Here is a 21,484-nt window from a genome sequence, read left to right on the forward strand (position 1 = left end):
GGGATATACGCGGGCGAGAGGGGACTGAAACCCCCTTCTTCATCCCTTTGCCTTTAATATTAATATGTTTAAAGTATATAACTAGTGTGTTTTCTTTTTAGTGTGTGTGTTTTGGTTTGAAAGAATTTTTTTATGCGAGGTATAGACAATTGTGTAGATAATATAAAAATAATTAAAATGTGTATAATATATTAATTATTTTTGAAAAATGTGTTGAAGAATTTTAATTAAAAGAACAAAGTTTATACTACCTCTGTCCGTCCGGCTCTAAGGGTCTCATTTACTTACATGTTGATATTTGAATATTAATTATTATATCAAAACACATTACAAGTTTTTTTAAAAAAAAATTGCAAAACTACTTCCATTAGTGTTATATAATACTAATAGAATGATATTTGTAAAAAAAATTATATAAATATAAGGATATTTTTAATGTTAAGTACAATGACACAAAATGTAAATGTGACCCTTAGAGACGAACGGGGGGAGTATTTCTTTGTCTTTTAATAAAATAGTACACCTTCAGTCTCACATATCATGTCATACTTTTTATTTTTGTCCGTCTCACATATTATATCAATTTTCTCATTTTTGAAAAAGTATTTTACCTTTTAATCATACTTTAAATTATATAATTTATAATTTTTTTAATTTTTATTAGACTAATTAATTATTTTAATTTTAATCTATAATTATTTGTACTATATTATAATTAATTTTACTAATACATTTTTAATTATTTACTAATCACACTCCTCATAAATTTATGTATTTACAGTAATACTAACGCAATATCTAGGACGGAGGGAGTACGAAATATTTCATTTTTATTATTTTCTTGTGTTCAATTAAAGTTGACATAAAATATCATTTTTGTCCAAATGTGTTGTTTGATTGTAAATGCGGACCTAAGTATGCTATTTTTATACAAATAAAAATGTAAAAAATCTTAAATAGTATTTTTTTTAAATAAATAAATAATTTATCAACCATCCATTTAAAGTGTTACCTAATTTTTATAAAAAAATTAAAAATAAATAATTGGTCAATTATTATTTTTATTCAAGTAACACTATTTAAGTTATTGGACAATTTTTATTTGTATAAAATTTATATCAGTAGTTATGTACTTACAACTATATATCAGCTTTGAACGAAAATAGTGTTTTGTGCATAGTTTAATTTAACACACCGATATTTTACATAATAACTAAAATACGAGGTATTGTGTATTTTTACTAAAATATAAAGATGAATAATGCAATTTACTCTATTATAATTATAAATATATATAGTATACAAAAATAATTAGAATAAATAAAAAAATTGCTAAAAAAAACTATATAGAGAATATTCATTAATTGGAAAATTAGATGTGAAGTTATGTTTTGAATAATAAAAATATAAATTTGAAAGGTTATTTGATAAAATATGAATAAATACTGATATAATATTTTAAATATAAAATGGTGGGCAACGGTCAATCTCTTCAATTTTGTTCAATTTTAAATTATGTACAAATTTTGTTCAATTTTAAACACACACAAAAGAATAGAAAAAAAAAATAAAAAATCATGATAAGTTGGCAATGTTTGGAAATAGTAGTAAACCTCTTGAAAGTGATAATGAGATTTTGAAAATAGCAATGTTGCTATAATTATTTTCAATCCATAAAACCATATTGTAGAAAATAGAAAAATGTTGACAAAAAAAATCGATATCATTGATTAGTAAAATAGATAAATAAGATAATATAAAATATAGTAAATACATATTTTCAAGGATATTTTGATCAACTATAGTTAAGAGCAAGAATAATAATTTCTCCATCCGAGTCAAAAGACATCCATTTTATCATTTTCATATCTCCAAGTAAAAAATATTTCATTTCATTTTTTAATAAAAATATCTTCCAATTAAATACTAAAATACCTTTATTTTTTGTCATTATTCTTTCAATACTCTAATGTCAATGATAAAAACGACTTTACATTACGTATTTATAAAATACTAATATACATAAATTCGCATACAAAAGTTAAATGAATACATTCGATTCGAGCAAAAGAAGTATAATAGTAAATTATTGTAATTCAATATCCAAATACTACCACATAAAATCTTTTCTTTCATTTCACTTCTTCATTCTTAATTAAAATTCCTTTTAACTATTTACATACTTGTTTAGCATTTTTGAATTCCCAAATCACACATTTGCCCACACAAACAAATACCCTCGTTCCAACCGCAATTCACTTCACTCATCCCTACTCTAAGATGTTGTTGACCTTTGCCCTTGCCCTATCTAGAGCTGTTAAATGAATCGAGCTATTTGTGAACTCGGCTCAATTCGGCTCATTAAAGCTCGTTCGCGAACGTTAACGAGTCGAGCCAAACAATGTAAATAGGCTTATTTGGTTAACCAACGAGCCTGAGCTTTGTTCGCGAACGTTCGTTTAAATAATATATTTATTATAAATATTATATATACATATAAAATTATAATTTATAAATAAATATAATATTTACTTAAAATATATAAATAAAATAATTTTAATTTTTTTAATTATATATAAATTAAAAAAATGAGACAAATGAGCTCGACCGAGCTTAATCAAGCCTAAACGAACCAAATACGAACACGAGCTCAAACAACAAAAATTTTAACGAGCCGAGCTCAAAAGCTTAACGAACAAACACGAACCTTATTTGCGAACGTTAACAAACACTTAAAATTCGGTTCGTTAACAACTCTAGCCCTAACTATACCTCATTGTCCTCGATAACTATACACAGACGTCCTTGTCGAATTTAGTCGCCATCACCATTATTTTTTCTTGTGGTCATTGTCGCCTTCTCATGCCACATTTATTGCTCAGTTTCTCATCCTCCTTAGTTCTCTTTTGTGATGGCTCCCAACGAAATGTAATATTGATGTGTTTTTCTTTTTTTTTTCTTATTATTGTTTATGATTTATCCTTGTAAAGATCTATTTTGAATGTTTTTGTGATTTTTCTTCTATATTGTTTATTTACTATTCTTTGAATATTTTTAGTTTAAATATATTGTTCCTAATATCTACTTTGATTAGGTTTATAATATTAAACCTATTGAAAACATCATTTATATTGTGTTTTTAGGTCATCAGTAAAAAATAAAAAATAACAACATAGTGTTGTCTAAATACTCCATTATATATTCCACATTCGTAATGTTATCGTTGGAGGCAATAATGACATCCGATCATTGAGTTGCAATTGAATACACTCCATTTGCACACTTTCTGTAAATGCTTTATTGTTTTATCAAGTGGGAACAAGTTCAGATAATAGTAGCCCGTAATATTGAGATGAGAGGATTTAACATCATACACTACAAAAATATATTAATTTTGTAACAAAGTATTTTTGTCTTTAAATCCCCTTTTTTTGTTACTAAAGACATTAGAGACGGAATTAGAGAGAATTGTGTTAACTACACACACTTTAGGAACGAAATTCCGTTACTAATATACTATTTTTTTTGTAGTGATATATAATGTTTTTATTCTTTTTTTGTGGGAATGAAGTTTCTATTTTATGGAATTACATTGTAAAGTCAACATGTTCCCGAAATATTTGAATCCAAATGAGTTTGCGAATGATTTTTTCTTTTAGGAAAAATGACTTGAATGTTCAAGGAAAAATTTTGTCGAACTAATAAGGAGAACTATAAGTCGCAAAAAAAAAAAAACGATATTGAAGATTTTGTGTGGTTTTATGTCTATTTAGTGTTTCTTAGTATTTTATTATAAATTTCTATTCACATCATGCCACATTTTGTATTAAATCATATGGATAACTTAGATTGATATGTGAGTGCACTTAGGGAAAAAAAATGTTTCCAACATCTTTACAAGTTCTTCGAATGACCTTGTAAGCAGTAGGAAGAAATACTTGGACGGATGTATTGTTGGATTGTTGATAGGTTTATTAAAATTTACATGTAGTTGAATATTTTATAATTTTATGTAGAATAATTGTATTTGTATTCATAATTCGCAGGCATGGCTCCATGAGTAAGTGCCCTTTTTAACTCTATATATGGAGCTATTGACTATAGATCGATGCGCCTAATGGGTAAAATCCAAAGGGCTAAAATGTATAGGAGAAGGGAATAAGCTATTGACAAAAGTTTTTTATATGGATGTAATGGAGTTTCTCCCTATAAAACGTGAAAGGTAATTTTTTACTCTTTATTGCACTACCAAATAAGGTGTCGTACATATTATTGTATTTGTTAATTTTTATATTTTACAATTCTACTTCAATAATTTAATTAAACTTTTAATATTGCAAATTTCATCCAGGTTCAAAAAGTTACATGGTGAGATATATTCAAAGATTAAGAATTAAAAATATATCTCTTTGTCAATATCTCCACGATTTTAAAAGTAAGAAAGACCATGATTCAAAGAGAAATCTTCCTCCAAATAACTAAAGAAAGAAGTGTAACCTATGTTGGAACAATACCTAGAGGTTTATATCTCTTCTCAACATTGTGTGTATTGTTAAGAAGATACTATCAAAGTCCTGTAAGGGATTACTTGGTGGTATGGGGAGTGAACTTGTGACCCCAAGGTCATGGGTTCAAACCCCAATGCCTCAAGTCACAAATTCTTATTTTGCATTGCTTATTCTATAGTGTGACAAAAAAAAAAATGGCATTATACTTCTGTTTATCACGAAAATACTAATTGTTTTTTGCTACCTCACGAAAATAGTCATGTTTATAAGAGAAGCAAGTTATAAACCCTTTTTTTTTTCTTTCTCCAAAAAACATGGCTATTTTCATGAATTGAAGCAACAAAAACAATTAATATTTTTTCAGAAAAAAAAAAAAATTTAGGTCTCATTTTTTATTTATTTTTTTCATTGAACCGTCAACTAAGCGATATGCTTATATTTTCATAAGTCACCATAGATTCGATCATGGATTTACGGGTTTCCACGTTATCAAAAAAAAAAAAAGAACTATGAACACTACAAAAAAAATAGTATATTTGTAACGGAATTCCGTCCCTAAAGTTCACGTAGCTAAAAAAAAAATTGTTACAAGGAAATTCGCAAACCTTCATCCATTGTCTGTAAAAGTTTTTTGTGAAATTGTTAAAATACAAATTTATAATACAGGGATTGTAGTTGATTATTTGTTGTGAATATGAATTGTTCTCAATGATATATATTGTTTGATCCATTTTTAGGACATATGTGTTTTATTCTTATATTTTTGTCATAAATTCTTATTTTGCATTGCTTATACTATAGTGTGACGAAAAAAAATGGCATTATACTTCTGTTTACCACGAAAATACTAGTTGTTTTTGCTACCTCACGAAAATAGTCATGTTTATAAGAGAAGCAAGTTATATATGAACCCTTTTTTTTTTTTCTTTCTCCAAAAAACATGGCTATTTTCATGAATTGAGGCAACAAAAAAAATTAATATTCTTTCAAAAAAACAAAATTCTTAGGTCTCATTTTTTATTTATTTTTTTCATCGCACCGTCAACTAAGCGATATGCTTATATTTTCATAAGTCACCATAATTCCAAAAAAATTTTGCATACTAAATAATAAAATTTTTCAATTCATGTTCGGTTCGTGTTGGCTATAATTTCTAAATGATAAAATTTTGGTTTGTTGAATTATTTTTCTTAGATTCGAGACTTGAAGTAATAATATTAATTACTACAACATAAAGAATACTTATAGTAACAAGGTATATAAAAGTAAGCAACTTCGAAGCTCCTTGAATGTGTAAGTACATATTTGTTGAGGACTTAGATACAAGCCATTCAAATTTAAGGTACAAGTCACTGCTAGACAAGTAAAATGTATTGAACTTTAAGGTATAAATTCTTTAAGATAAATGTACAATCCCATAAAAAAAATATGAATAAATAGGCACAAGTCAGTTGTTATGCTAAGTTATTAAATGAAATGGCTATTAAATTATAATCTCCATAAATTGTTGCACATTGACAATAAGACTCAGTCCGTCCCATAAGAACAATAACATTTGTTTTTTTACGTAATTTTTTTTAATATTAGTATTATATTAATTTGTAGTGAAAAAATAAAAATACTTATATTAGTATTGTGTAAGATAAAATAATAATATTTGTGTAATATATTATAAATTGTAAGAATATTTATTATGTTACGCATACAATTTCTAGATTATAAAATGATACCCTTGTAGAGTGGTGCATTATTAAAAGTAAAATTAAAAATGATAAGCTGGGAAGAATTGAGCTTTGATTAAGAGAAATGATATAAAACTTCATGTGATATAATTGTAAATAGGAAATAAAGAATAGTCTAAAATAAAATTCATATGATTGTTTACATATAATGTGTGTTTCTTCAACAAAATTTTTTTGAAATATTTTTCGATTAATATTAAAAAAATATATAATATATAATACATACACTTTACACCAAAATAATTAATAATTTTAATATAGAAAATATATATATTTTTTTATATTACGTATACTTAACATAAAAAGAAAAGAACATCTCAAATTTAATATAATAAAACAAATACACCCATATATTTTTTATATTTTTATATTATTTATTAATAATACAATTCTATAAAAATATTAAGTCAAATATTTATTTGGACAAAATTAATTTTCATCCTATTATAAACCAAAATAATCAACTTTGATTTCATTGAATTTTTTTATCAATATCAATTTTAGTCCCATAATAGGTGATACAGACTCATCACACAAGAGTGTTTGAATATTTTATAAAACCGACTAAGTTTTACAAACAGCCGTGTTGGATTCAATATTGCTGTTTTTCTACAAAATATCAAATCAAAATACTATTTAAATAAATACTCAAATCAATTGGGGGTACTTTGTATTTTTATATGAATGTATTTTTTGTGTTAGCTACGATAAATCGTGTCAGTAATATAAAAAATAATATTTTGTATTGAATTATAGAGGTTTTATGAATGAATAGAGTATATATATATATATTATATACTATTATGTTAAAATGTAGACATTACATTTTTTGTAACATTTACAGAAAATTGTGCTATTAAAAAATAAGTTGAGTGACCAAACATCTTTTATTTTAAATCAATTTCAAATTACTAAAATTCACAACCAAACAAACTAAAAATATAAATTATTGATATTGTTTGAAATATATATATATATATATTTAAAAAATTATACATTGAAACAAGATGAATAATTTATATTTGAACGAATAACTATAAATTTTCTAGTTAAAATGCTATATATATATATTTAACTATTTTTATATTTTATATTTTTAAATTATGAATTATGAATTAAAATTACTTTATTAAAAATTTTAAATGTATATAATAAATATTTTTATTGTTATTGCTATTTTGCAATTATTTTTTAAAATATTAAAATTTGATGATTTTTTTATATTTTAAAATAATTATAAAAATTATTCTAATTATATTTAGGTAAAATGATACAAGATTCACTTTCGGTTTTACGAAATTAGGTCAAATCTCCATACTTTTGAAACTGTATTAAACTCTTCATATTTCATAAACTCTGTACGTAACCCTTCGGCCCTCTTTATTTAACTATGTTTAATCTATACGTATCCAAACTGCAAATAAGTTTCAAAATATCTATTTTTAAACATTTGGAATTAGAAATATATTAATTTCTCTTAGGCCATCCACAACACAGAAACCCATCCAGGGTTTCTTCCCATTCTCTCTCCTGTGCCACGTCAGTTTCTCTCTCCGCCACGTCACGAAGAACTCCAACTATATTTTACATTCACATCAAAGAACCCTTTAAAATCTTTACTTTTTCCACCTCATTAAATATTTTATCTATTTATAAAATAAACTTATATTTTTTCATTATATTTTATTCTTATAATATTTAATTAAAATAAAATAATTATTTAGCATAAATAAATAAAATAAATAAAAATAATAATTCCACACCCACATACTAATTAAAAATTCAAACTTAAATTTAATAAAAAATACATAATATTACAATATATTTTTCAAATAAATTAATTAGTCGATTGACCAAATTTCTCCCAAATGTGTTCAACTAAATCCGCTTTGAGCTGGTGGTGTGTTTCTCTAGCTCGGAGTCGCATTCTGTTCCGTAGGTATTGATCCATAGTTGCATGTCTCGTATTGTTGTATGACCAATTCGAGTTATCATTTGTCTCCACTTGATCATATTGAGATGTATCGTAATAATGCACATAATTGAGATGTTATAATTGAATTAATAGATATTTAATTAAATATTTTACAAAAATATGCATTAAAAAGTTACATAAAATATAAAAATATTATATTAAAAATTATAGTTATTAACAATATTATTTTAATAAAAAAATAAATATTAAATAAAACTCATATAATAAAATTTAAATCTAATATTTTAATAAAACAAATTATTATAAATATAAATAAAAAAGTATATATTATAAATATTATTTTTAATATTTATTGAATAAAAAAGTGGACCATGGCCCACAAAAATTAGAAGAAACGGTACACTCGCAATGTACCGTTCCTTATGTTAATTGGTGTTTTAATTTTTTTTTATTTAATAAATGATGACGTGGGAGGCGCTTCTCAACAAGCGTCTCCCGTTGTGGATGCCCTTATATTTTAGCGTTTGAGGAACACTAAAAAAATTATAGAATAAGTGGTAAACAACTATTTCTAAGTATATTTATTATTTCTTGAGACTAATTATCTGAACAATTAATATATTTGTAATTTTAGTGGTTAGAAAATAGATTCTGAAATACAGTTAAATAAGGACAATTGAAACGGTTGAACACAAAGTTTATAAAAATATCATAAAGTCTCACCTAATTTTGAAAATATGAGAAATTTGACCAAATTTGATAAAATTACAGATAAATTTTGTACAATTTTTCTTTATATTTATATATATATATCAATAAAGAAGTAGTCGGACATGCAACGTGTTAGGACTAGAACATAATAGGCTTAGAACATAGTTACATAAAACACAAGATAAATTATATAATATTTCTTGAGTTAAGTAAAAAGGCATAACATATTATTTTGTTTCAAAATTTATATTTGAAAAAATATGTTTCTTAATAAATGACCCGATGGTGTAGGAAAGAGCGTAAAGATAAATTTTTCTGTTTTAAATAAAATCAAAATTGATCAATTTTTTTTTAGTAGAATCAAAATTGTTTATTGTAATTTACAATAGATAAAAATATTTTTTTCCTATTTCTTTATATATGTATATATTTTTATTATTTTGAAAATAAAAAAAATAAAAAAATTAAGAATTGTACAGCCGGAGCCAAAAGTTTTTCCATAATAATTCACTCATTAAATACAATCGCAACCTGAAATTATGTAGGGGAGATCCACGGACTCTCCGATTCCATCTTCCCTCGACATCAAGGTTAATTTCTGTCTATAATTCTTGGTTCAGTTTGGTGGAACACTGATATATATTCTTTTTCCGATCTTTACCGGCGAGCTATCTATATACTAGCATTCTACTTGGTCTCCTTGTTACTGATTCGTTCTTTCTGGGATTGCAATGTAGTCGGCAATTGAGATTTAATGATTATTTAATTGGTAGTGAAATTGCATTGAGATGAGTGATTTGATAGACATCAAGTTAATTAACCAGTTTTTCAGGGATAATTTGTGTTGAAGTTTTGGATTTGGTTTGTGTGCTTATTCATCCGTGATTGAGTGCAAAAGAAGCATTTTAAAAAGCGGAAAGGCTCCTGATTGAATTTGGGAAATCCAATATGCTTCCCAATTTTGAATAATTAGAACGCTTTTAAATTATCTTCATGACCCTCAATTTATTTATTTATTTGAAATGGGTTAAAAGGAATATTTGTAGTCGTCTACATGGATTGTTGCAATTGAAGAATCTAGTTCTTTATTAAATTGTTTTTGGCATAAGGTTCACTAGATTCTATCAATCAGTGCTGTTTCCTCTGTAGCACTTCTTCCACTTGAATGCTGATATTGATTTAAGGACATGTATGCAGGTTTTATATAGTTTTATGCTTTCTTACCTCATAAGCTAGCTTTCAGACTTAGAGTGTCATCTGTTGGTCCTTCTAGCTACAATCTTGCAGATAGTATCTTGGGGCACTTATATCTGTTTCCGATAATTATTTGCTTTCTTACTTCATAAGCTAACTTTAATAGATAGAACCATCTGTTGATTCTGTTGTTCCTCAACTTCCTCTCATTTTCGCGCATAATGGTAGAGAATATTGTATAAAGGTCTTTTTATGTACAAAAACTAGTCTAATGCAGTTATTGGTACCAACATTACAGTGTTCCCTTGAGGGCATGAACTGCTGCAATGCTAGTCTACAGAAATGCTGGAGCTGTGTAGGCAGCATTATGCGGTCTTAATTTGAAGGTATATGGCATGTGGCTTTGAATCCACATCATTGTTAAAGGGGATTTTTGTGGGATACATATTTCTTTGACCTACTACTTTATTGACTAGCTCTAGTTTGAGTTCTTCAAAGAGTCTTATCTCGTCTCACATCACAAGGAGGCCACAAACATGAAAGATTATATGTGATTTCAAACCCTTAGGTAGTCAACCAACCAAGAATAAAAATTGAAGGAATCATTTAATATTGTTGAAATCATGCTTTCAAGATATGGTTTCAATAGAGTGCTTTATTTTCTCAGTGATAGAGCTATGATCCCCTAATATTGGATAGTCTTAGTTCATCTAAAACAATAGCTTATAATGTTTGTTTGATATTATAATAACAAAAGACATAAACTAATCAAGGATACCAAGGATTTGTTTACTTAAGGTTTATTTTCCAATATTTTACCATTCAATATCCCATTTCCCTCCAAAACATCAGATCCAACATTTTCATTGAAAACATCACATCCAACCACTATTTCACCTCAAACATCTCAACTAAACAAACCCCAAATTATCAATGTTTAAGTATCCTCTCACCAACCAATATCTGCTAATGGTTGTTGGGCAGTGGACATTGATATTGTAACTATTTAATCTGTAGCATGTATGAGACTGTGGCTAGTTAACTTATAGATTGAATGTGCTCGCACTGATGGTGGAATGAATGAATAGTAGTCTAGTATGCGTATTCATGAGAAAGCATTTAATGAGAACACATTTTCTATGGTAACTCACTATGGTATGCCACGAAAAATTTCACTAGTCTAGTTGTATGGAGTGTCATTATACTACCATTCTTATACTATGGATTTTTGATATATGTGCTACAAGTAATTTTCTTTCTTTTTTTTTTCTCATCTTCTTTTAAAGTAAGTATAAGTTGAAATTATAAAGGTTGTTTTGATCAATCATTTAAAACTTATTCTTATGAGTATTATCCACAGTGTGTACTTTGTATTTTTGTTTTTGTTTTATGTTTTTGGTTTTGATGTTTTTAAGGTGTAAATAGTTGTTGAATGTGATGTTTTATATGCTAGATTGGTATAGGATGCGCCGATGTGATGTTTTGGGGGGAATATAATAAATTGAATAGTACAAATTGAGGAGAAAAACACAAAAGAATGCATCTTATACTTGAGTCTTTTCTTTTTTGTTTTTTTCGAATTTAAAATGTCTGTATAGCAATATACAAAAGTTACTGCTCTTAGGATTTAATAATTGCTTTCTCTTTGGCAGTTGGAAACTTTAGAGTTCTCACTTGCTGCCTTGCTGGTTAAGTGTTGCATTAATTTATTGATATGGCACTCGTTAGTAGTCCAAAAAGAGTATCAAGTAATATTAGTGAAGAAGAAGAGGTATGCTGCCTAGATTTTATTATTATTATATATATATGTATGTATTTATTCTGTTATTGCAGATAATTAATTTTATACTGCCTAATTTTCTTTTTGTTCTTTCTTGATATCTTTGTCTACATGCTGCAGTTTGAGCATTTTGATGATTTTACTCTTGCCTCTTCATGGGAGAGGTGAGAGCCTTTCACTCTAAATTTTATAGGTTATATATGTAAAATTGAAAAATGAGGACACTCACTTGTAATATATTTTGTATTTAAGGTTCATTTCTGAAATAGAGGCCGTGTGTCGGCAGTGGCAGGCTGATGGTCCAAAGAATCTTTTGGTAACAATTCAACTGATTTAACCTTGTAGAGTAACTAACTACCTTTCATTATTATCTGATACCTTAACTGCTGTAATGTTACTTCTTTTTTACAACTTCCACCTTATATTCTAGTACCTTGTTTGGGTTTTCAGGCATTTTTACTATTGTCATTAGCCTGCATGAAGGATATGCCATCTACTCAACGTTCTAAGTTCTATACAACATTTCTTATGCTCTAATCTTTATGTGGATGTTGTACTTGCTAAGGCATAGGATCTAAAACTTTCAAGGCATAAAACTTTAGGGTGTGCTTGGATGTACGTATGGGAGTTGAGAGAATAGTAAAAAATTGAATTGAAATAGGGTTTGATGTGATATAATTAGTTGTTTTGAATGAAAAAAAAATTAAATTTTAAATTTAATGTAATATTTTAATTAAAAATAAGTATTTGATTTGATATTTTTAGAAGAAAAAAGTGATGGATAATGCGAAATCTAACAAAACCTACATCCAACCACACCCTTAATTTCCCACTACTTTTGATACATTCGTGTTACCCATTGTAAAATCTCTAAGTAATTAATAATTACATGTTATGGGATATGATGTTTTGAATATAATATCAAGCTGTAAAATACAACTGTTGATTTTATTCTTATTTACTTGCTATAATTGTAAATATTTACTTACCAAGATTAAGGTAGAATTAGATGATTCATATCTGTAATTAGATATTTAGTTACCAAGATTAAGGTAGAATTAGATGATTCATATCTGTAATTAGATATTTACTTACCAAGATAAGGGTAGAATAAGAGGATTCATATATATAATTAGTTTAATTAGATGTTGAAAATCAACTTGTAATAGCTATATATTGTGTATCTATTAGGCGGTGAATGGACATAATTTTCCCGATCGTTCAGAAATCACCCTCAAAGTTTGTCGTGGTATCAGAGCCAATTCTGATCTAGATATTTGTTCCGAGTCAATCTTTTATTGTTTTCATATTATCTTACTTGAAATCATGTCTTCAGAAAAGTTTGATACCCTTTTTGTTCGCCTTAATGGCAAAAATTACTCAGCTTGACATCCCATTACCACCGATCTAAATATCCCACCTTCGGCACCAGAACCACATCAGATCGTCCAAATCTCACCTCCAGCACCAGATCATAATGTCCCACTTTCAGCTCTAGAACTTCCAACTTCAGAACTCTTTGCTGCTGATTCCTCTACTGCTGATCCTGTTATAGCAACTACGTCCAAAATTACCGATCTCAGGCGTAGTTCTCGGGTTACTCATCCTCCTGATCTGTATGGTTTCCCTACCCATATGTCTTTAATGGCTACTTTATCCTCTATTCCTATTCCCCTATCTTATAAGCAGACAATGGAACATGAGTGTTGGAGAAGAGCTATCGAAGCAGAACTTGTTGCGCTAGAAGAAAACCAAACATGAGATGTTGTCCAATGTCCACCATCAGTGTGACCTCTTGGCAGCAAGTTTGTATTCATTGTCAAGTTACGCTGTGATGGTTCTCTCGAACGTTATAAACCTTTGCACCAGTAGTTAAAATGACCACAGTGCGAACCATATTAGCTCTAGCTGCTTCTCTGACATGGCCTTTGTTTCAGATGGATGTTGAGAACGCTTTTTTTACATAGGGAGCTCAAAGAAGATGTTTACATGAAAATTCCCATTTGGTATGTTGACTTCTTCACCAAATGATGTTTGCAAATTAAAGCGTTCTTTATACGGTCTAAAACAGGCACCAACAGTTTGGTTCTAGAAATTCCGCTTCACGTTGCTCGGTTTTTTGTACACTCAAAGCCAATATGACTCATCTCTTTTTCTTCAGAAGATGTCCAATGGTATTGTTGTTGTTCTTGTCTATGCGGATGATATAGTGGTTACTGGGTCTGATTTGTAAGGCGTCGCTCGCATTAAACAACTGTTGAGTCCTGCTTTTAACATAAAAGACCTTGGCCAACTCACTTACTTCTTGGGTTTAGAGGTACATGGACAACCTCGAGGAATTTTCTTGATCCAACACAAGTACATACAAGATTTGGTTGAGTTAGCCAAGCTTACCAACTCCAGTTCAGTTGACATCCAATGGAAGTTGATGTGAAATATCGTAAGGATGAAGGGGAGCTTTTGGAGGATCCGACCTTGTATCGACAACTGGTTGGAGTCTTATTTATTGCATTACTGACTTAGATGAAGAGGTTAGTACACAATTCTGATTCACCTCTAGTCTTTTCTTCTGGCTTTCTTTATCTCGTGATAAATTCATCGATGCTGGAGTCTTAGTGTGGAGGGCGGGGTCAACCCTAAACCCAGGAAATGGATGAATGATTGAATTCAAGTTGAATACTTTCCGATTGAGATTCTTTTGATTTCCTCTGTTCTAGCTTGAATGGAAAGCTTCCAAGGTCTGTACTTGGTGATCGAAAAAGACAGAAAAATCGATTATCTTCGGCCACTTTGTCAGCGTCAGGAACTGTGAAACTGACCTGACAAACTAACTAATACAAAAAAAGACTCGACCTGATATTGCTTATGCAGTCCATACTATGAGCAAATTCATGTAGTCTCCTCGGCATCCTCATTTATCAGTTGTTAAAAGCGCATCATCCGGTACCTCATGGGTGCACCTAATCGTGACTTTTTTTTTTCCCATTAGTTCATGGCTCCAACTTCTCGCCTACAGTGATTCTGATTGGGCTGGATGCTCCGACACAAGGAAATCTACAACTGGATGTTGTGTGTTCCTCAGTGATGCCCTTATCTCATGGAAATGTTATGTTTCAAAGTCATCTATGGAGGCCGAATATCGTGCCATGTCTGCTGCTTGCTCTGAGATTGTTTGGTTACTTGGTCTTCTTGAGGAACTTGGTTTTCCTCAAACCCAACCAACCCCTTTACACGCTCACAACACAAGTTCCATCCAAATTGCATCGAATCCAGTCTACCACAAGTGCACATAGCACATAGAAGTTGATTGCCACAATATTCGTGAGGCCCACGACAACCTTGTCATCACTCTCCCTCATGTTTCTACTACTCAACAAATTGCTGATATCCTCACTAAGTCTGTTACACGTCAGCCCCATCACTTTCTTGTTGGCAAATTGATGCTTCTTGATTTACCCGCATAAATTTGAGGAGGGATGTCAAGCTGTAATTTACAGCTGTTGATTTTATTCTTATTTACTTGCTATCATTGTAAATATTTACTTACCAAGGTTAAAGTAGAATTAGATGATTCATATTGTAATTAGATATTTACTTACCAAGATTAGGGTAGAATAAGAGGATTCATATATGTAATTAGTTTAATTAGATGCTGAAAATCAGCTTGTAATAGCTATATATTGTGTATCTATTAGGCGGTGAATGGACATAATTTTCCTGATCATTCAAAAATCACCCTCAAAGTTTATCATATAAATTATTTGAAAACACAAACAATTAGATTTTCTCTTTGTACATAGTTCATTTAGACATAGAAGGTTGGTAGTTTTCTACGAACTTTTACCATCATTACCACATTGAATTTGAAACCTAACATCTGTCTTTCACGATTGCATGGAAAACAGTATACTGCATGCAAATTAGTTGATTCGTTATATAATCCTATTGAGTTATTTTGGGACTTAGATGTATAACTCAAGACTTCTATTCTATTCTATTTTGTCATAGGTGAATGGTGCTATTCAAACAGATCTTAACATGGGTTTGTACAAGGTTAAATCTGGATTCAAGTATGCTATGAAGTACTATTGCATGGAATACTATTTTGAAACAAATAATGATGGTATTGTAAACGGTCTACAATAAATAACTTCATAAAGGGGTGTAAGTCTTCTTGATTTGTAATTTAGTTTCAATTTTCCTTGACTAAGGTGAAGTTGATAGCTGGAACAAAGCAATGAATTGTATGCAGCTGTCATTTGGAGTGAAGGAATTCGTGGTTTCTCTCTTTCTCACACATAGACACACAAATCCACTCTTGGTCATGCTTGTTAGACATATATATATATACATATATTTTTCTCATTACTCTTTGAAAACATTCAGGTGCTTGCCCCGGAAAGCAAAAGTGGCATGGTTCTTGATGCACCAGAGGCTACCAAACTTTTAAGTGCGGTTGCCATTGCTTTATCCAACTGTTCATGGTTTGATTGTTATTGCATTACTTCCTCATTGATGTCTCTTCTTACTATTTACATTACTCTGAAGAAATAATTATCTCATCGTTATTTTTGTATATCTTTTAGGTAATGTTTGGTATTAGTATTACAAATTAAGGCTCACTTTTTAGTTAATGATGCTAACTAGATGGTCAACTTTATGTGCCTTTAAATGTTATGTAGCTCAATATTTGTGGAACTTATTGACTTTGTCTGTTCACACAATTGGATGGATAATAACTAGTACAACTTTTCAGAGAATAGTCTAGTGTTAGATTAGGCCTATTATTTATGACTAATTTAAGCCCATTTGTGTTATGTGTATATACTTGCGCTATCTGTTTTTTTATATTAGTTTCAAGAATAAAGAATACACGTTTACATGGTATCAAAGTGCATTAGGGTTTAAGTCACAATCACTGTTGTAGTGTCGCCTCAAAAATCTTAATTTTGGCAGAAATCCTAATTATTCTTCAGCGCCTATTTGGGCTGTATTTTCACCCAGCCAACGCCAAATGCATGCTCTCCATCCACGGGCATTGCTATCTACGGTTGCTGCAATCAGCCGATTTCAGGCTTGTTCTGGCGTCATCTTAAGTTGGACCCCATACTGGCTTGTTTTTTATGTCATTGTGTGTCAATCAGTTCACTTCTTCTCTTCTGTGCCACCTGACGTGTGCAATCTGCATTGCCATCTATCCACTGGGCTTTTTATTGCGAAATTTCTCAGTTGCTATCTCCATTGTTGACTCACCTAAACCACCCACTACTAATGAAGGTAAGGGGTACATCCAATTATAGATCATATGTTGTATCTATATGACTTTGGTTCAAGGATCATGTTGAGCAGTTTGATCTTCTCACAAAAATGAAATTAGAAATCACAAATGTCAAGCTGTAATTTACACTTGTGGATTTTATTCTAATTTACCTGCTATAATTGTAGATATTTACAAGATTAGGGTAGAATTAGATGGTTCATATCTGTAATTAGATATTTACTTACCAATATTAGGGTAGAGTTAGATGATTCATATATGTAATTAGTTTAATTGGATGTTGAAAATCAGCTTATAATGGCCATATAGTGTAATTATTAGGCGATGAATACATATAATTTTCCCGATCATTCAGAAATCACCCTCAAAGTTTATCATGGTATTAGAGCTACCTCTGATCTAGATACTTGTTCCAAGTCAATCTTTTCTTGTTTTTGTATTCTCTTGTCCAATTCCTTGAAATCATGTCATTCAATTTCCAGATTTTCCTCAAGAGTAAGGATTTATGGGCCATGTTGATGGCACAACTTCTGCTCCAGACCTAGAGAAAGATAAGCCTGGGTTTTCCGTGAGGGAGGTTAAGGATGTCCAGATCATGAGTTTGATCCTTGCATCCGTTGAGCCCAAAATCATCTTGAATTTGCGACCTTTCAAGACTGCAGCCGAAATGTGTGGGCTTATCTTAAGAGGATTTACAGTCAGCATAATATTGCTAGTCGATTCCAACTGGAACACGAGATAGGGAAAGTTCATTAGGATAGCCTTTCCCTCTTCGAATTTTACTTATGTTTCATGAATTTGTGGGCTGAATACATTGATATTGTCTATGCTAGCCTACTTCTGAAAGGTCTCAATTTTGTTCAAATTGTTCATGAGACAACTAAACGAGATCAATTTCTTATCAAATTGAGACTTGAATTTGAAGCCACCAGGTCTAGCATATGAACCGAGACCCTATTCTTGTAGACTTGGAAAAAGCAAAACTACCCTTTTCCATAGATACACCAAATGGGGTTAAACCTTTTTATTTGATATAGAGTGATGTGTGGGGTATAGCACCCTTTCCTTTCCATGCCTATTATAAATATTGTCACCTTCATCGATGACTTTAGCAGATTCACATGGATTTATTTCCTACATTTGAAGGACAAAGTGTTTACTATTTTCAAGTTTTTTCATTTGTATGTCCAAACCCAATTTTCTACAAACATCAAAACACTCCGATCGGATAATGAGGGCGGGGGGGGGGGGGGGGGGGGGGGGGGGGGAATATATGTCTGGTCCATGTCAAGAACTTTTGTGAGTCAATGGTATAGTTTCTCAAAGATCTTGTCCTTCAACACCTCAAAAAAAAATGGGGTGGATGAACGGAAAAAACGTCACCTTCTTGATGTCGTCCGCACTTTCTTATTAGAATCGTTTGTCCCCGCTAAATTCTGGTGTGAAGCACTCTCTACAGCGGTGTACCTAATCAATAGGTTGCCCTCAACTTTGTTGGCCAATACTTTTCATTTCACTCGGTTATTTGGTCATCTTCCAAACTATTATCATTTACGTACGTTTGGATGTGTGTGCTATGTTCATTTCCCTAAACATGAACTTACAAAATCCGCAGCTTAATTAGTTAGATGTGCTTTTCTAGGATATTAAGTAAACCAAAAGGTTTTGATTGTTATGATCTTGATTTACGTTGTATTAAGGTTTCTCAGACTGTGGTATTTGTGGAAAATAAACCAATTTTTACTACTCATGAGGATGGATCTTTTCTTTCTTCACCATTTTGTTTTTTTCTCTCTCTCAGTGATGCATCACTCCTTCCGCCTCCCTTGACCTTGCACCTACGAGTCCAGCCCCAAAGCTCCTCTTGGTGTGCCAGAGACGTAATCTACCCACCACTGATCTAAAATCCCACCTTCGGCACCAGAATTAGATCAGACTGTCCAAATCTCACTTCCAACACCATATCAGAATGTCCCACTTTCAGCACCAGAACCTTCAACTTCAGATCCTGTTCTAGCAACTACGTCCGAAATTACCAATCTCAGCGTAGTTCTCGGGTTACTCGTCCTCCTGATCGGTATTGTTTCCCTATCCATGTGTCTTTAACGGAGACCTTATCCTCTATTCCTATTCCCTTATCTTATAAGCAGGCAATGGAATGTAAGTGTTGGAGAAGAGCTATCGAAGCAGAGCTTCTTGCGCTCGAAGAAAACCAAACATAGGATGTTGTGCAATGTCCACCATCAGTGCGACCGCTTGGTAGCAAGTTTGTATTCACTTTCAAGTTACGCTCTCATGGTTCTCTTGAACGCTATAAAGCTCGGCTTGTGGTACTTGTGAACAAGCAAGAGTATGGCATCGACTACGAAGAAACCTTTGCACCAGTAACTAAAATGACCACATGGTGAATCATATTAGCTCTGGCTGCTTCTCTGCCTTTGTTTAAGATGGATGTTAAGAACGCCTATTTACATGGGGAACTCTAAGAAGATGTTTACATGAAACTCCTATCTGGTATGTTGACTTCTTCACCAATGATGTTTGCAAATTAAAGCGGTTTTATATGGTCTAAAGCAGGCACCAAGAGTTTGGTAAATTCTGCTCCACGTTGTTCGGTTTTTCGTACACTCAAAGCCAATATAGTGGTTACTGGGTCTGATTTGCGAGGCGTCGCTCGTATTAAACAACTGTTGAGTTTTGCTTTTAACATAAAAGACCTTGGCCAACTCACTTCTTGGTTTTAGAGGTGCATGGACAATCTCGAGGAATTTTCTTGATCCAACATAAGTACATACAAGATTTGGTTGAGTTAGCCAAGCTCACCAACTCCAGTTCAATTGACACCCCATAAAAGTCCAAATATAGATATATGAAAAAATTATTTAAAGACTAAGAAACCCAAGCTTGCGAAAGCAAGCCTAAGTCCGTTGATGTCTCCTATACACGAGTAGGGGCCTAGTCCCTTCTTTGTCCTCGAATACTTGTTCTTGCTCGAGTACTTGTTTCGGCTCTCTAACAAGTTTGCTAGAAGCATATATAGAATTGCCATATTCATACATGCAACTGAAACCATGACAGGAAGCGATGCAGAACTTGTCTCACCAAAAACGATGTTGACCTAATTAGGTTTGCCAAGCCTTTTCCAATACTTTCCAGGGACATGATTTGGTTGGTCACAATGTGCACAATGACAATTGTTGAGATATTTTAGATATTCAGTTTAGATTTAGTAGATTTATATCGATTTGGTTTTATTAATAGATTGAATTACTTAGATTTGAGTCTATCGAGTCTGTTTTATATTACTTATATATAGCCTACTTTTCTCATGCCGTAGATATAGCCTACTTTTCTCATGCCGTAGATATAGCCTATCAATTCACGTTTCTCCGGGTACATTTAACCTGGGATGTACCCGATGGTCTTCCAATTTTGAGATTTTGTCTATGGTTTTTTGTCTTTTTATTTCTGATTTTAATTTTGTTTTGAGTCCTGATTTTATCTACGATTAAAGTCATGTCTGCGCATATGTCTGCGATTCTACGATCCGTCTGCTGCGTTTCTTCAAAGTCATGTTTTGTGATTGCAATGAGAGTCCCGTTATTTCCTCTTTTTGTGGAGAGTACTCCTGCCCTTTTTTGCTCTAGTAGAGAGTTCAGCTCCGGTAGAGAGTCATATGTTTTCAGCTCCAGTAAAGAGTTATATCGTTTTCGGCTCAAGTAGAGAGTAATGTCGTTTTCGACTCCGTTGTGAGTTATGTTATTTCGACTCTAATTCGGTTGGGAGCATTGTTTCTAGCTTTGATACAGTAGAGCGGCGGCGGCAACGGCAACGGCAACGGCAGACAAGCCACTGTTATTTTTATTTGCATCTTTTTGCATCTGTATTCAAATTTTTTATCAAACTCAAGCTGATTTCTGCTATACCAGTTGAGTTTGAGAGAGGATGTTGAGATATTTTAGATATTCAGTTTAGATTTAGTAGATTTATATTTAGATTTGGTCTTATTAATAGATTAGATTACTTAGATTTGAGTCTATCGAGTCTGTTTTGTATTGCCTATATATAGGTCTTTTATTTTGACGATCAATAAGATAATCTCACTATTTCCCCCCAAAATTTCTAACAACAATCATCTATGGTTGTATTATCATCGACCATCCTAGGTATGAGAAAAAAGGTTTTTCGAGTAACTCGATATACAAGTGACATTCTTATCGTTAAATTCATCTTATGTAAAGCATCTCACATGGCTTTCAAATTTTCCAGCAGCATGATGTTCTTACTCACAGACTCTTCTATACCAGTGTGAAGTCAAGTCACCATAGAACAATC

General features: G+C 31.0%; 1 protein-coding gene across 7 annotated transcripts in view; it reads left to right on the forward strand.

Moving 5' to 3' along the window:
• Positions 1-9,375: 9,375 nt before the first annotated feature.
• The window catches only part of LOC127259743 (uncharacterized), a 44,088-nt gene continuing 31,979 nt past the window's right edge, over positions 9,376-21,484 (forward strand). For 2 of the 7 annotated variants that reach the window (XM_051287315.1, XM_051287317.1), the window contains exons 1-8: positions 9,376-9,487; positions 10,390-10,477; positions 11,744-11,862; positions 11,992-12,035; positions 12,124-12,187; positions 15,880-15,994; positions 16,083-16,150; positions 16,258-16,355. In XM_051287315.1, the coding sequence (XP_051143272.1) occupies positions 11,806-11,862; positions 11,992-12,035; positions 12,124-12,187; positions 15,880-15,994; positions 16,083-16,150; positions 16,258-16,355 (446 nt within the window). In that variant the 5' untranslated portion in view covers positions 9,376-9,487; positions 10,390-10,477; positions 11,744-11,805. Of the gene's footprint in view, positions 9,488-10,389; positions 10,478-11,743; positions 11,863-11,991; positions 12,036-12,123; positions 12,188-15,879; positions 15,995-16,082; positions 16,151-16,256; positions 16,356-21,484 lie in introns of those variants that run through there. The other 5 variants (XM_051287318.1, XM_051287319.1, XM_051287320.1 and 2 more) reach the window with 5 other exon arrangements.

Source organism: Andrographis paniculata, unplaced genomic scaffold (genome assembly GCF_009805555.1).
Source record: "Andrographis paniculata isolate CXL003 unplaced genomic scaffold, ASM980555v1 Contig60END, whole genome shotgun sequence".
Lineage (NCBI taxonomy): Eukaryota > Viridiplantae > Streptophyta > Magnoliopsida > Lamiales > Acanthaceae > Andrographis > Andrographis paniculata.